The following is a 14,835-nucleotide window of genomic DNA, read 5'->3' on the forward strand; positions in this document are numbered from 1 at the left end:
TATCTCAACTCATCTCAAATTATTTTCGAATCCAAACGTCTCCATAATAATCTTATCTGTGGCTAAATGTGTTTTTATCGAGGTTTTCTATCATCTTTAGAATGATAAAACTCTAAACTTCGAAAAATAAAGAATGATTGGCCTCGTTTGTTTAGATAGATAAAATGAAATGAAATTAATTGATATTAAAATTAAAAATTGAATAAATTATTATTATAATATATTTTTTAATATTATTTTTATTTTTTATATTTGAAAAAGTTTAAATTATTTATTTTATTTTGTATAAAAATTTAAAAAAATTATAATAATTAAATAAAAATAAATTATAAAAATTGAGATGAGTTATAAAAATAAACGGGATTGTGATTGGAATGTTTTCCATGTTATCTGAACGAGTCGAGCTACACCACCACTACTGTAGGATGAAGATGGGTCTCGATAGGATTAAATATTTTTATTTATTTTATATTCTTAAATATTTTTAAAAAATTATAATATTATTAAAAAATATTTATTTAATCACAAAATTTAAATAAAAAATAAAAAATAAAGAGGAGGAGGAGGAGGAGGAGGAGGAGGTCGTCTCGGGACCCAAATGGGACCAGCATTTCTCTATGAGAATTCATAACGAAAGACGTAGCCATGCAACTCAAAAGAGACAACTGAAAGTCGTGCATGTGCGCGACTAGGAAAACAAATGGCGATATCGTCAGTTTGGTGGGAACCCAGCCGACGACCCACTTGTTCCAAAGTATATCCCTTCCGCATTGAACTGAATCCTCCAAAACTCCATGCGGTCTTTAAAAAGTTCTGGACAAATTATAAAATTAGTCCAAATTTAATTTATTTTAAATTCTTATAACTTACTTTTTAAGTATACAAATTTTTATAAATATATATATATATATATATATATATATATATATATATATATATATGAAGTGGGAGGGGCACCGGCTCTCAACCCAAATTGTTTTTTTTTTTTTTTTTAAAATGAAAAGTTATATTCTATTGATTAGAACATACATAATAAAATATTTATATAAAATAAATTTTAAATTCTGAATCTTATAAATATTTTTGTTCTGTGTATAAAACTATAAATACACAGGAGAGAAGCGAAGCGGGGAGTTTAGGCGGCCCACAAGCTCTGTCAAAATGGATTCACAACTTCAGCCACCAACTCTCTCCGAGGTGGTTGTTGTTGATTCCAGTGCTACCGATCAGTGCGAACAGGAAAATGTATTCTCAGCTCTCTCTCGCTCTCTCAACGCACACACGCACGCACGCACGCATAAACACATACATATCTCCATGTTTGTATTGCGCACATATTTGTTGTCTGTCACTGTTGTTATATTCTTGGGTTTGATTTTATTCCATTTTCTCCTTCTGTTTCTGTTTGATATGTAATCGTTGTTTTAGATTTCTATGTAGTTCGTTATTATATGTTACTCAACTCACCAACGCCAATTAGTAGTACTTAGCATTTAGGTTGGCCGACTCGAATACATATTTTCATTCTGGGTCTTATTTATTAGTTAATTTCCTCTTCAACTAATATTCAAAAGCACCTTTTCTTTCTCAATTTAATGTCTTGCTTTGATTGTATATTCCATGTTGTAATGACTAATAGATCATTATAGAAACAACTCTCTGTTGTCTTGTGCTTTGATTGGTGAAGAGTTGTTTGGATTTTTGTTGGTTATGTTATTTTCTTTGAGCTTGATCACTTTCAAATTGGTATTATGTTATGAACTTTTAAGTCAAAGTCTTATCGAAAGTAAATCAACTTAATCAGCGGATGGACCGATGGGGTACCCTGGTACTTGCATACAAGACTCTAGGAGTAGTATTTGGAGGACTTGTAACTTCCCCATTGTATGTGTACCCTTCAATGCCTTTGAAGTCTCCAACAGAGGAAGACTACTTGGGTATCTACAGCATAATGTTCTGGACTCTTACTCTAATTGGTGTTGTCAAGTATGCTAGCATAGCTCTCAAAGCCGATGATCAGGGTGAAGGTATATATGAACCTGCATAATTGATTTCATTGTGCTTATACTTTTGGCTTTTCTAGCTTATTTGTGTTGAATCTTAGCTTTCTTGCTTTCCGTTTCCTGTACCAGATCTGGCTATAGATAATTGATGAATCGTAGTATTATAACTTCCCAATCATATTATGACCGAGGTTTTGTGAGGAAATTGGTGGGTGGTTGAACTAGTGAATGGATGACTTGCTACTGATTGAATGATTGATTTTAATAACCAATTTTCATGTGAGGAAATGCTATGGATTTTTTGAAGTATGATCTTTAATCCAGAAGAAGGGTTGTCTGATATGTCCTACTAGTGTGGATGAATGAGCAGGAGTTGCAATTTAACTTGTTTTTCATATGTTGACCTGATGTGAACAGCTATGATGCAACTTAAATTGGTAGCTATATGTCCTCCTGAGTTCCAAGAAGTATTATTCAATCCTACTTTTTAGTTGTTTATATTATTATGCAAGGCGCATGAGATTGTGGATGCATTCTTGTGAAGTACTGTGTCCCTTGTGTTATCTTGGGCTTTAACATTTCGGGCATGATTTATGTTGATAAATGTATGCCATTCAAAAAATGAATTTGTCTATATAGCTGAAGCTTAATTAAGTATGTTAATGTGGGTAATTTCTTAGGTAGGAAGTAGGAAGAACAAAAGTCTAAACCTAGCCAGCACCAACAATAATCTAACAACAAGGAAGGTTGTCAATTCACTGGGGGATTCAGTAGATAAAGAAATAAGTAATTGACATTTTCTTCATGTTCAAAAGGACAGCTGATGGCATCATTGATGAGCTTTCGCCTATTGTTTTCAAAGAACAAAACACAAAGTTGTGGCCTAGAGGAAACTGTTGAAACACGTTTAAATTTAGGCATTATAATTGTAATGTACCAAAAGGATGGATGGTTATTGCAAACAGACTGCAAGTGGTGTAAAAATTTTATACATATGAAACTCTTGTATATTTCTATTACTAAAATTCCTTTTGACTCATTCTGGCCTGAATCCATAGATACACTTCAGAATTTTGAGTAATAGTGCCGGCGGGAAAAGTTCGGACTCCAACTGGACTATGTCTAATTGTTCTGATTGGCTGGTTAAGGTTAAGCTGGGAATTTTCTATCCTCATGTGAGTGGAGATTTGAGATTAATGAGATTCAACTTTCTCTCATTTGCTATTATCCCGTGAATGCATGTTGCATTGGACATGATGTTTGCAATACTATTTATTAAGATTTGGATGTTCATCCCATACTTGGAAATTTTAACCAACATACTAGCCCTTGAATGTTATGAGAAAGTAGAACTTTAATATCTGTCCTGTATTTTATTGGACCTGGAAAAGATGGAAAGTTCTGTAGTATAACTGGAAAAATGTAACAGCAATGTCTGTGGTAATCACTGCCACAATTAAGAAACTATCAAATAACCATTGTACAGGAAATATGTTCGACATCATCATTGAAGTTACCACATCAGCCCTTAACACAATGTTTTAATGAGTTTTAGTTTTTAGAGCTAGTTTTGCATTTCTTATATATTATTTGCATCATCCTTGTTGCTGCTAAAATAATGTTCTACAACAATCCTGATAAAATCTCTGATTGGCCTTTTTTCAAACTGCCCCCTTCCCCCCATCTTTTGCTCTTCATCTGTACTTGGTTTAGCTTAGGATGTCGATCTAGCCATTTCAGTTATCATTTATTTTAAGCAATCCTTTTCCGAGCTTCATTCTTTTGAAGTAAATAAGAATCTTATTAAAAAGAAGATATTTCTTAAGTACAAATGTGAGTACAAAAGTTCTCTAGAACACTACAAGCAATATACAATCCACTCAACAAGGTCTAGAAAGAAGAAAAATGAATGCCTCCAAAAGCAAGTATCTATTCATGCCCATGATCCAAGAAACAAAGGTTTGATATATAAATTTTTTTTTTAAAAAAAAAAAACATATAAAGCTCCATTGCATTGAAAGTCTTGTTATTCCATTGCCTTCAAATGAGTTTTATGATGCTGCTGAAACAATCCTTTCCAACAAGACAACAGATTAACTACCTTCTTCAGCATAACCCAGTAATCCCAAGGAAAAGGCAATATACCACAATTCTCTCGCTACTGAGGAATTGATCAAAAGAATGGTGAACTGACTCTACCCTAGACTTTACAAATACAACATCAGTTTATGAAATTCATGTTCCTTCTAATCATATTATCCATAATTAAGATCTTGCCCAAGCAGCAGTCCAAAAAAAAATTATTTTTTCTTTAGCCTTTCTCAGAAAGCCTCATAAAAAGAATGAACTGCAAACTTTCCGCCTTGTTTCGTGTATGTTACATCCATCAGGCCTCTAGGAACCCTGATTAAATTGTGTTTGTTTTTGTTTTGCTTTCCTTTTCTGCATCATTACTTTTTGGACTAATTACCCTCAGATGTAATTCCTGTAAGTCATGGCACAAACATAGATAAAATTTGTACTTTTTTTTAGATAAATTGTCGCTTGAATTTTCACGTGTGGACAATATAATATGTACTTGTTGGTTATCTCAATCCTATTGGTATGCAGTTTTTCTCCGATCTATAGATTTTTAAAAGACAATTTCTAGGTAGATAGTTGAACATATGCTGCTTGCTGTTAAAATCCTGGTTAAATTTAATTGTGACCACTTTTCTCCTTGTGAAATCTAAACCTTGTTGGAACCAAAAGAATTAAAAATGAGAGAACCTGGTGTCCATGATGAGTACTTAAATCAGTTGCCAGAAACACCGAGTATATACCTTTTGATACTTACCAATGCCCGAATTCTTGACTTAGACACCGGTTAATTGCAGGTGGAACATTTGCCTTGTATTCATTACTCTGTAGGCATATGAATATTGGAATCCTTTCTTCAAATCGTGCAAGTTCAAACTCAAGCCTTGCACACTCTATGCACGAGGGCACTGGAAAGAAAAGTCAGCTCGGAAAGTTTTTTGAAAGCAGTATGGTTGCTAGAAGGGTATTGCTTTTTGTTGCCATATTAGGTATGTGTATGCTTATTGGTGATGGAATACTTACCCCTGCAATCTCAGGTTTGTCTGCTACTTTTGTCTATCTCTGCCTTAGTTAAAATGTGGTGTAATTTTTTTATTGGATTTAGTATCTTTTAACTTCAAAAATTTGTGCAGTTTTATCAGCAATGGATGGACTAAGAGCACCTTTTCCTTCTATTAATAAATGTAAGTATTTCATCTGCTTCTAGTAACTTTGACACTAGCTTAAGATCCCGTGGGTCTCCTTACTAAGATATTTTAAGATGCAAATAAATATTTACTTATAAAAAAAAATGCAAATAGTTATTCAAAATCTTGAAGCCACTGGTTTGGAGTTGGCAAAATTTGCAAGACACAATCCTGTTATCTCCTGAATAACCTTGCCTTATTAATCTCTCAAATGAAGAGAAAAGTTAATCATATAATTGCTTCCCCTGATCATAAAAAATAAAGATGTTTCATTATAAAATTAAAAAAATGGAATAATCAGTTAGTCTCCTACAACTTCAGTTAAGATTATGCTTTGTTTGCTCATTTTTACATCAGTAGAGAAAAAGAAAAACCGTGGAGAATTCATAATAGAACATTATTGGTATTATAGAAATTGATGTATGTTGGAATTTCCCCTCATTTATTAATATTCTTGTAATAGGTTAACCGAAATACTTGCAGAAAATGAATTGGGTTACATAGGTATCTGTATTTCCATGGCAGTTAGGAAATTATGTTTATGAAGCCTTCTAAACAGGGAAGTCAGCAGTGGGTTATGGAAATCACTCCTCTGACAGATATCTGGACCTCTATCAGAGTTGCAAGATGCTTTGTTATTAAATAGGGTTTAGAAAATTAGAGTCATTCTAATTCCATAACAAACACAATACAGGATAGGGCTTCTGGCTTTAGCAATTAGAGTCATTCAGTTTAAAGGGGAGACATTAAATAAATAAATAAAAAACAAAGAGAAATACGAGTGAAGAAGATAAATAAAGTGAAAATATTTGGAAGTTAAGTGAAAAATACAGGATAGGGCTTCTGGCTTTAGCCAGGAAACCAAGAACTCCGCATGTTGTGCAGGGAACTTCTGTGACATGGTTTTATTGGTACCAGCTTCCAGCCTTTTTCTTTCTCATTGAGTTCACCTACTTGCCGGTTTGTTATGCTGTTGCAGCTCTGGTGGAGGCACTTTCTGCAGCTGTATTAGTTGTTCTGTTCCTGTTGCAAAAATTTGGTACCTCTCGAGTGAGCTTCTTATTTTCCCCTATCATGGGTGCATGGACCTTGACTACTCCACTCGTTGGAATTTATAGCATTATACATAATTATCCAAGTATCTTCAAGGCTTTATCACCACATTACATCTTTCATTTCTTTTCGAGAAATGGAAAGGAAGGCTGGCTCTTGCTTGGTGGCACTGTCCTCTGCATCACAGGTGAGCATCATGTTTAAATAAATATGAAATTCAATCATTTTATGCAGGAGAGAAAAGCAATCACGTTAGTTTGAGCTCTTTAAGATTATGATGGCCCAAACCATGTGACAGATCTTATTTTGATGATCATCCTGAACAACTATATCCAGTGTATTCTGAGAAAAATGGCTTAAAGTTATTAAGGATAATGATTTTAGGCAGTTTCAAAAAATGGTGAGAATCATAGAATTCGAGTGATAATCAGGTTTGTCTTCTTCTTCAAATTATTATATTTGTAGCTCATGTAAGAAATCTCTTTAATAAGTTGGGTTCATGCTTTGCACAATGCTGGGGATGCCAAGGATGAACATGGTCAATACCTTTAGTGCTTATTGTTACACCCACGAAATCCTAGGAATCATCATTTGTTGGCATCTAATATTAACAGAATGACCCAAGAAGACATCCATTGTTTGGGTTAATTTTCTCAGTTGATTTTGTTGGTAGAACTACTAGTTGGCTTTGGTTGCATGGTCTAGACCTGTTGGCATTTCTAGATTATATGGTGATGAAGCTTAAAAACTTATTTGCCTTCATAAGATCGCCTTCTTATACATTCACAGGATATATTAACGTGTGTAGCATTTGATTTTTGATACCATCTAATCCTTATTCAGGTTCCGAAGCATTGTTTGCAGATCTTGGTCATTTCAACCGGACTTCTATTCAGGTTGGCTAGCAATACTGTTTTTATCTGTTAGAGTTTAATGTCTTTTGCTTCAGGTCTCTTACTTCTTCTATTCTTCCAACAGATAGCTTTCTTGTTTACGATCTACCCATCATTGGTTCTGACATATGCGGGGCAGACAGCCTACCTGATTAGGAACCCAAACGATCATGATGATGGGTTCTACAAGTTCATACCGACTAAAGTCTACTGGCCCATGTTTATCATAGCCACGTCAGCTGCAATTGTTGCAAGTCAGTCACTTATATCAGCCACATTTTCTGTCATCAAGCAATCTGTAGTACTGGGTTATTTCCCTCGAGTGAAGGTGGTACACACATCACGTAATAAAGAAGGCGAGGTTTACTCCCCAGAAGTGAACTACATCCTCATGGTTCTTTGTGTTGCTGTCATACTCATCTTTGGAGATGGAAAAGATATTGGAAATGCTTTTGGTATGGTTACTAAATAAGCCTGGTATATTTCTAATTGATATCTCATCATCAGTGCAGTGGAGTAGAATATAAGGCTAGTAGAATATTCTGACTTGTGTTTTAAATTAATTTTCATGCTTATTAATGACCAAATTCATCTATTTCATGTTAATCAAGTAACAAATTGCTTTATTTTTGTCATGTATTTTGCTGGAGAGAATGTGCTGGACATTATAGTGGTGGTTATACCCATCATCATCACACTATATAACACCTCATGTGTTCCGTTCAACATTTTACTTAAGGCAATCCTTACGAAATTTCTGCTGTGATATTGCCTGCAGGTGTTGTTGTCAGCCTAGTCATGCTCATCACCACTGTGTTGCTGACACTGGTGATGATCATAATATGGAGAACTCCGCCTGTGCTTGTTGCTCTCTACTTCTTCGTGTTTTTCACGATGGAAGGCGTCTATGTGAGTGCAGTCTGCACTAAAATCCAGGAAGGTGGATGGATTCCTTTCGCCATATCATTTATCCTGGCTTTAATTATGTTTGGCTGGTTTTACGGGAGACAGACAAAAATAGAATACGAGTTAACTCACAGGATAACTTTGGACAGACTTGGAATGCTTTTATCAAATCCTAGTGTACAAAGGGTTCCCGGATTGTGCTTCTTTTACACCAACATTCAAGATGGGCTTACTCCAGTGCTTGGACATTACATAAAAAACGTGAAATCCCTTCATAACATCACTATATTCACAACTCTTCGGTACTTGTTGGTTCCTAAGGTGAATCCACTTGAGAGGATTGTCATTAGGGAAATGGTGGGGCTAAAAGGCATTTACGGGTGTGTGATTCAGTATGGCTATGCAGATTCCTTGAATCTTGAAGGAGATGATTTTGTTGGTCAAGTTACAGAGAGCTTAAAGGTGCATATACAGGACTTCTTAGATGGTGTACAATGTGGTACTACAGTGGCCGAGATCCAAGAAGAGATTTCTGATTTGGAAGAAGCAAAGCATGCTGGTGTGGTTCACATAAGAGGAAAGACGAGGTTTTATATTGGCAAGAGCTGTGGCTGGTTTGACAGAATCATGTTAGCATTTTATGAAGCCATGCACAATAACTGTCGGTCTGCCCTGCCAGCACTTGGGGTACCTCCACCACAGCGTATTGAGGTTGGAATGTTGTATGAGGCTTGAAAGGACGATTTTGTTCTTGGTGGGTGCCCCCATCCCCCCAAAGAAGAGATTTCTTAGTGTTAGGTTGATGTTTTATCCAGCTACTTCAAAAATATGATGCGGATAAAACAATGTTGCTAACCTGTATATTGGCCAGCAGATATTTTGTTAAAAATATGATAGGTTTACAAGTGAAATATAATAAATAATCTCCAATCATTTAATATCATATTATAAGATGGTGAAAAGATGATAGTTAAATGAATGACGAGTAGCATTATTCTTATATATATTACTGGTAGATGTATCAAGAAAGCATATAAGTTTATATGATTTTGCACATGCCATCATGTCTATCTTTGAAGAGTAATTCACTCATTAATCAAATAGGAGCTGTGATAAATACTTGAAGTGTGAAATACCATTTTGACTTTTAATGGAAATAGGGTAGGTATCTTATTAAAATCTTATGGTGTAGTTCTCTTTTTATGTATTCTTTGGTTCGTCTAATTCCAATGTTAACATATTAGGATAATATTAAAAACATGATTTTCAGAACAATAAAGAAATTTGTAGAGCGTAATTAAGGAAAGTTAATTTTTTAATTTTTAAAAAACATTTGATAAAAATAATTTTTATTTAAGAGATTATTTTTTTAATTTAAAATGGTATTTCACTATTTTGTCATTTTTTAAAGTTTCTAGAAGTGATTTTTTATTTTTAATGGAAAAGAGAGGTGCATTGGAAGTTATTTATTTATTTATTTTTTATAGTTTAGGCCCTCTTAGGGGATGATCCTAAGAATTAGAATTTTAAGAGTACAATTATATGAGAAATGTTTTAATCATAAAAAAATCATACAAAAATAAAATCACAAACTAACATGATTTATTGTGGTATTTTAGATTGTAAAATTATTTTTATTATAAAATAGATATAAAATCAAGTCATATCAATTTATAAATTTATTTTGACGTAATCTATTTTTGAATGTAGCACTTCTTTAATTATAAGTTAGGTGATAGTTTGGTACATTGGAAGAAATTGGGATAGAAATGAGAGAAGGTGGCTTTGGTTTTTTGGTTATCATATAGCCCAATTGGCCCAATGGTGCGTGTGCTAATAGTTCTCGGCCTGGCCCAAGTAGACGTTTCCAACGTCACATGAATAGTTCTGACGTCGGTTTTGTAGAGTAAAAAATCTCAAGTTATATTGATTTCGTGGAAAGTAATTTGAGGGATGCAATCCCGATGGGAGTATTTTAAAATCAAAGAGAGAATCTAATTCTCAAGGATTGGATTGGGTCATATAAAAAAAAAAAAAAAAAAAAAGGAAGATTGGATTGGGGATTTGGAAAAGCAAAATCAGAAGTATTCTCACGTATTTCTAGGATTCTTCTTTCTTCTTTCGTTTCTTTTCCTTTTTTTCTTTAAATTATCCCACTCTTTTGAAATTTACAAAGGAGAAGAGGGTTAATATAATTAAATTGAGGAAAATAATTTGTAAATCTTTAAGGTTTGTAATTTGGAAAAATTTTCTTATAAGCAAGTTCGCGCACCAAATCAAGCATCGATATTGACATGTAAGACATTCATTTAATAAAATGATGCGAATTGAAAACATAAATGATTTTCGTGATACAGAAAATCTTCTCCTTCTCTTAAAATCTTTCTTTTTTTATTTTTCTTTTCAATAAAAGAAAGTCACGTCAGCGTTAGTACGTGATTTGATGCGCTAAAATGTTTGTATCTAACAAGGCTAGTATAATTTTGGCACACTATTTTTAAAAAATTAAAAAAATTTAGACTCATATGAAAAAAATTTCACTTTTTAATAAATGAATCTCACTATGTTCAAATAGAAAATACATTATTTTAATACTATATCTAGCATTACTGTTAAATTGAAAATGCTGCCGTTGAGTTCAACAATGATCAAAAGCTATTTATAGACTTTTGTGACTATGATTCACGGAATAAGCATTATTACTAACAACGACAATGATCATGACCATTTGGTTAAATCGATTGCATGGTTTTAAACCATCTTGCGGAGATTATTAATTAATATAGCCTTTTACCTAGCTATCAGTTTTTACACCCAATCCGTACACCCATGTCATCGTTTCATGATTTTTAAACCTTGCCAATATGATAGAAGAACGTGGCCAATTAAGAGCATTTCTAATGAATTATGCATTTAATTTGCATCTATATGTAAAATAGTCAAACATTCTTCAAGAAATCCTCTCTACCAATGGTATTATATATATATATATATATATATATATATATATATCACTCTATCTTTTCGTTCTTGGATGAAATAGAGAAATTTTGAATAAATTGTTGAATAAATCTTTATTTGAATATATCGATCTAAAATCTCATTTTATATAGAGAAATGAATTGTATACAAGTCCTTATAAAAAAGTGAACCACACCTTAAAAAAGTGTGAAAATTATTCTTTATTAATACTGGGATCCACTTTTTTATAAAAGACTTGTACGAGATTTGTCTATTTAGAATTTTTTTTTTTAGAAGAAAGAGAACTTGTCTATTTGGAGCATTACTCTTTTATATATTCATGTTATATTCTACATAATTTTTTTTTTCTAGTTCTGTTTTTGTAGAATATAGCATTGAACTTTTTAAATCACCCACAAACCTCAATGTAACTAAATGATCATAATTAAGAACATTAATTTGATCTCAAGATCTTTGACATAAGAAAGCACCTTCAAATTGCATGGTAATGGAATCATGGCGCATTACGGCATTGGACTCTGCAAAACGATATATATATATATATATATATATATTATACCTCTTGAGTTTCTTTTAAGATTTGTTTGTCCAAATCACTAAGTTCATTGGCTGTGTCATGACTCATCGATCACTGATGATCTGTAATCATATATATATATGCAGATAGATTTATTGTTATTAATTAATATTATTATTATTTAAAAAAAAAGAAAAGAAAATGGGAACAGATAGATATGGTCTATAAAGGTCAAAAGCGAATTCACCTAAGCGAAGATAATCATTAATGACCTTAATCAACTGCTACGTACATCACTAGTCATCCTAATCATCCCCCACCACCATTAATTAATTAATTAATTAATTAAATTTCAAGTTTTCAACCACCGAAGGTAATAATAAATAAAATAGATAATACGTCTAGTACTGCACATGCGTGCTAGCTAGACAAGCTTTGCCATCATCCAGCTGTGATGCATATATATATATGCATCAGTTTCTTAATTGCTCTACCTCTTTTGCCAATGCTAGCTCCTCAGTGCTACCTCATGTTTGAAAATAATAAAAAATAAAATTGCATGCATCGCTGCATATATGATCATCACTGATCGAAAACAATGTTCAAATCTAATGTACAAGGGATCAAGACTACTGGATGTAGACTTTGAATGAAAGGGATACAAATACAGTACTTGGGGGGCCCTTCATCTTGAAATTTGCGATCTAGGTTTGAAAATGCCATGTGTTTGACCTATATACATATATAATATATAATTAATTTAATACTTACGTCCGGAATTGTTGGAAGCCATTAACTAGGATGAGGAGGAATTAGAAGCTTGAGAAGATCAAAATTAAGTGGCATGATCAGGAGGGAGGCCGGGTTTTCAAGATCAAAATTCATAACGAAATCATTACGTACGTACCTAATTCAGTACTGAGACTAGCAAATTAATTAAACAAGACCAAATACTTTTATAATTTTGAGAGTACTCTAATTAGTATATATATTAGACTCTAATTAGTACTAGTTAATTTATTAATGCATGCACAGAATGATGATATATAAATTCGGGTTTCCAATATTCCCCTCATTAATTTTGGATAAGACGAAAATTAACTATCATGTAAAGCTGAATTAATCTCGTAATAAAACATCCTTCCATTTCATTACATTAACATCAATAATCATGTAAGATTGTTACTTCTCAAATATTCCAAATAAAGTCTTCTTGTGGAGAGCTTGCTAGCTTAGAGGGCCTACCAACATTAGTGAACTTGAAATAGAGAATTCTATGATTGAATGAAGAATGCCGGCTATGTAATAAGTAACCAAAGACTACCATGCATGTATTTTGTCAGAGTGTACAAATCAAAGAATGTTGGTTGCAGTTATTTCCAGATATTAAGTCCTAATGTGCAATTTTCAGTCTTTCTAAGCAACTTACTTGAAACAAAAACTAAAGAAAGGGTGGAACTTATGTTGTTGTTGGCTAGGACCTGTTGGTATAGGAGAAACTAGAAAATTTTTTAGGACAAAATTCTACAAGCTGAAAGGGTGGTTTCTCAAGTTGTCTGAATGAAACAAATGTGCAAGATTATCAAATCAGATGCAATAACCAGGAAAAACAGAATTACAAAGTGGTCTCCTCCTGCAAATGATGTTTTTGAATTGAATGTAGTAGGAGTAATTTTTCATGAACAAAGTGCATCAGGTGTGGGTTTAGTACTAAGAGATATAGCAAGGGAGAGGTTCTTATGGCAATGCCAAAGAAAGAATTGGTTGTGATAGATTCATATGAAGTAGAATTGCTTGCAGTCCTGAGAGGTATGCAATTGCAGATTGAATGTGGCTCACTATTGGTGGTTCAAGATATCCAAGCTCCAACGGGTTCTTTATCTTTGATGGGGCATATACTTCAGGATGTTAAACAATTGAATGTCTAGGATGTCAATGTTTGGTGTGATGATATTCCTATTTCTATTAAAAAACCTGTTTGGGTTGATAAACAATTGTAATATTTGTTGTTTTTAATGAAAAGTTTGTGATGTTTCCTATAAAAAAAAATACATTACATAACCTGAGGAGGACCCTCCTCCATCCATACATGCTCTACAGCTAACTTTGCAACAGTATGAGCAGCAAGATTCCCATCCTTTGGAGTAAACTATAATTTCCTGAAGCCATCAAATTCATAAGCAAAGAACAGCTTTAAGTCTTCAACTTTATGCCCATACCATGCCCAATTAGCCACTGGACTATGCACATCCTTGATCACACAAAGTTCATCGCCTTCAAAGATCACCTGTTGCAAGCCGAGCTCAATGCTAAAATCTGTAGCTCTCTTCAATGCTAAAATCTCAGCAATTAAATGATTCTACACAAAACCCCTTAATCAACCCATAGATACAATCAGCTCCCCTTCCCAATTTCGGATTACTACCCCCTCTCATTCTTTTCCTCTTCTCATCAAATGTTGCATCCCAATTTAGCTTGTACCACCCCACATCTGGTTTGCACCATCTCACCACTCTATTTGAACTACTGATCCCATGTACTCGTGAGTAATGGAAGCATTGTGCCTGCTGAAAGCTATCAAGTTTAAATTTAGCACCAAGCCAAACTTGAGTAGAACTGTCACACACCCCTCTATAAACCTGTTTATTCCTTCTCATCCAAATGCGCCTGAAAATACAAGCAATAACTTCAAGAATTGCTTGTCCGCATTGCATAATCAACTCTTATCATATCAACATGAAATCCTTATCCATGCATTTTGATTTCTGTAAAGGGCTATAACTATCTTACCAAAAATCTTGAGCTGCCACACACCCCCACAATACATGGGAGTTTGTTTCCTTAACTTGATGACATATAGGACAGCAAGCATCCATGGACAACTTTCTCTTAAACAAACTCATTTTAGTAGGGAGAGCCTCACTAACTGCTTTCCACATAAACACTTTCACATTGTTAGGAACCTTCAAACACCAAATCTTCTTCCACATTACAAAACTTAAGCCCCTCTCAGATCCCCCACTTCTCAAAGCATCCTGAATCTGGACATGAAAATGGTAAGCAGATTTCACTGAAAACTTCCCATCCCTAGATTGAACCCAAATCAATTTATTCTCAAATCTGAATTTACTCACTAGTAGCTCTTTAATTACCACAGCCTCTTCAGGATTAAACACCTCATCCATAATTGCTTGATTCCACTCTCCATTATTCTG

At 33.6% G+C, this 14,835-nt stretch overlaps 1 protein-coding gene across 3 annotated transcripts; it reads left to right on the forward strand.

Annotated features, from left to right (window-relative positions):
• Positions 1-1,112: 1,112 nt before the first annotated feature.
• LOC108997067 (probable potassium transporter 17) lies at positions 1,113-9,064 on the forward strand. Of its 3 annotated transcripts, none has more exons than XM_018973168.2 (8): positions 1,128-1,245; positions 1,805-2,027; positions 4,880-5,119; positions 5,216-5,266; positions 6,249-6,509; positions 7,166-7,218; positions 7,301-7,670; positions 7,994-9,052. In XM_018973168.2, the coding sequence occupies exons 1-8, from the start codon at positions 1,162-1,164 to the stop codon at positions 8,854-8,856; spliced, it is 2,145 nt and encodes a 714-aa protein (XP_018828713.1). In that variant the 5' UTR covers positions 1,128-1,161; the 3' UTR covers positions 8,857-9,052. The 3 variants fall into 3 exon arrangements, with proteins under 3 accessions (XP_018828722.1, XP_018828713.1, XP_018828730.1); XM_018973185.2 differs by lacking the exon at positions 1,128-1,245 and adding an exon at positions 3,062-3,178 and having other exon boundaries at positions 1,949-2,027; XM_018973177.2 differs by lacking the exon at positions 1,805-2,027 and having other exon boundaries at positions 1,113-1,245; positions 7,994-9,064.
• The last annotated feature ends 5,771 nt before the right edge of the window (positions 9,065-14,835 follow it).

The sequence above is a fragment of the Juglans regia genome, chromosome 13 (genome assembly GCF_001411555.2).
Source record: "Juglans regia cultivar Chandler chromosome 13, Walnut 2.0, whole genome shotgun sequence".
Classification (NCBI taxonomy): domain Eukaryota; kingdom Viridiplantae; phylum Streptophyta; class Magnoliopsida; order Fagales; family Juglandaceae; genus Juglans; species Juglans regia.

Bases quoted from the DNA above. Each gene is read 5' to 3' on its own strand.
- LOC108997067 (XM_018973168.2), top strand. From the start codon at position 1,162: ATGGATTCACAACTTCAGCCACCAACTCTCTCCGAGGTGGTTGTTGTT. The intron at 1,246-1,804 runs GTATTCTCAGCT...CAACTTAATCAG, and splicing joins ATCAGTGCGAACAGGAAAAT to CGGATGGACCGATGGGGTAC. The intron at 7,671-7,993 runs GTATGGTTACTA...TATTGCCTGCAG, and splicing joins AGATATTGGAAATGCTTTTG to GTGTTGTTGTCAGCCTAGTC.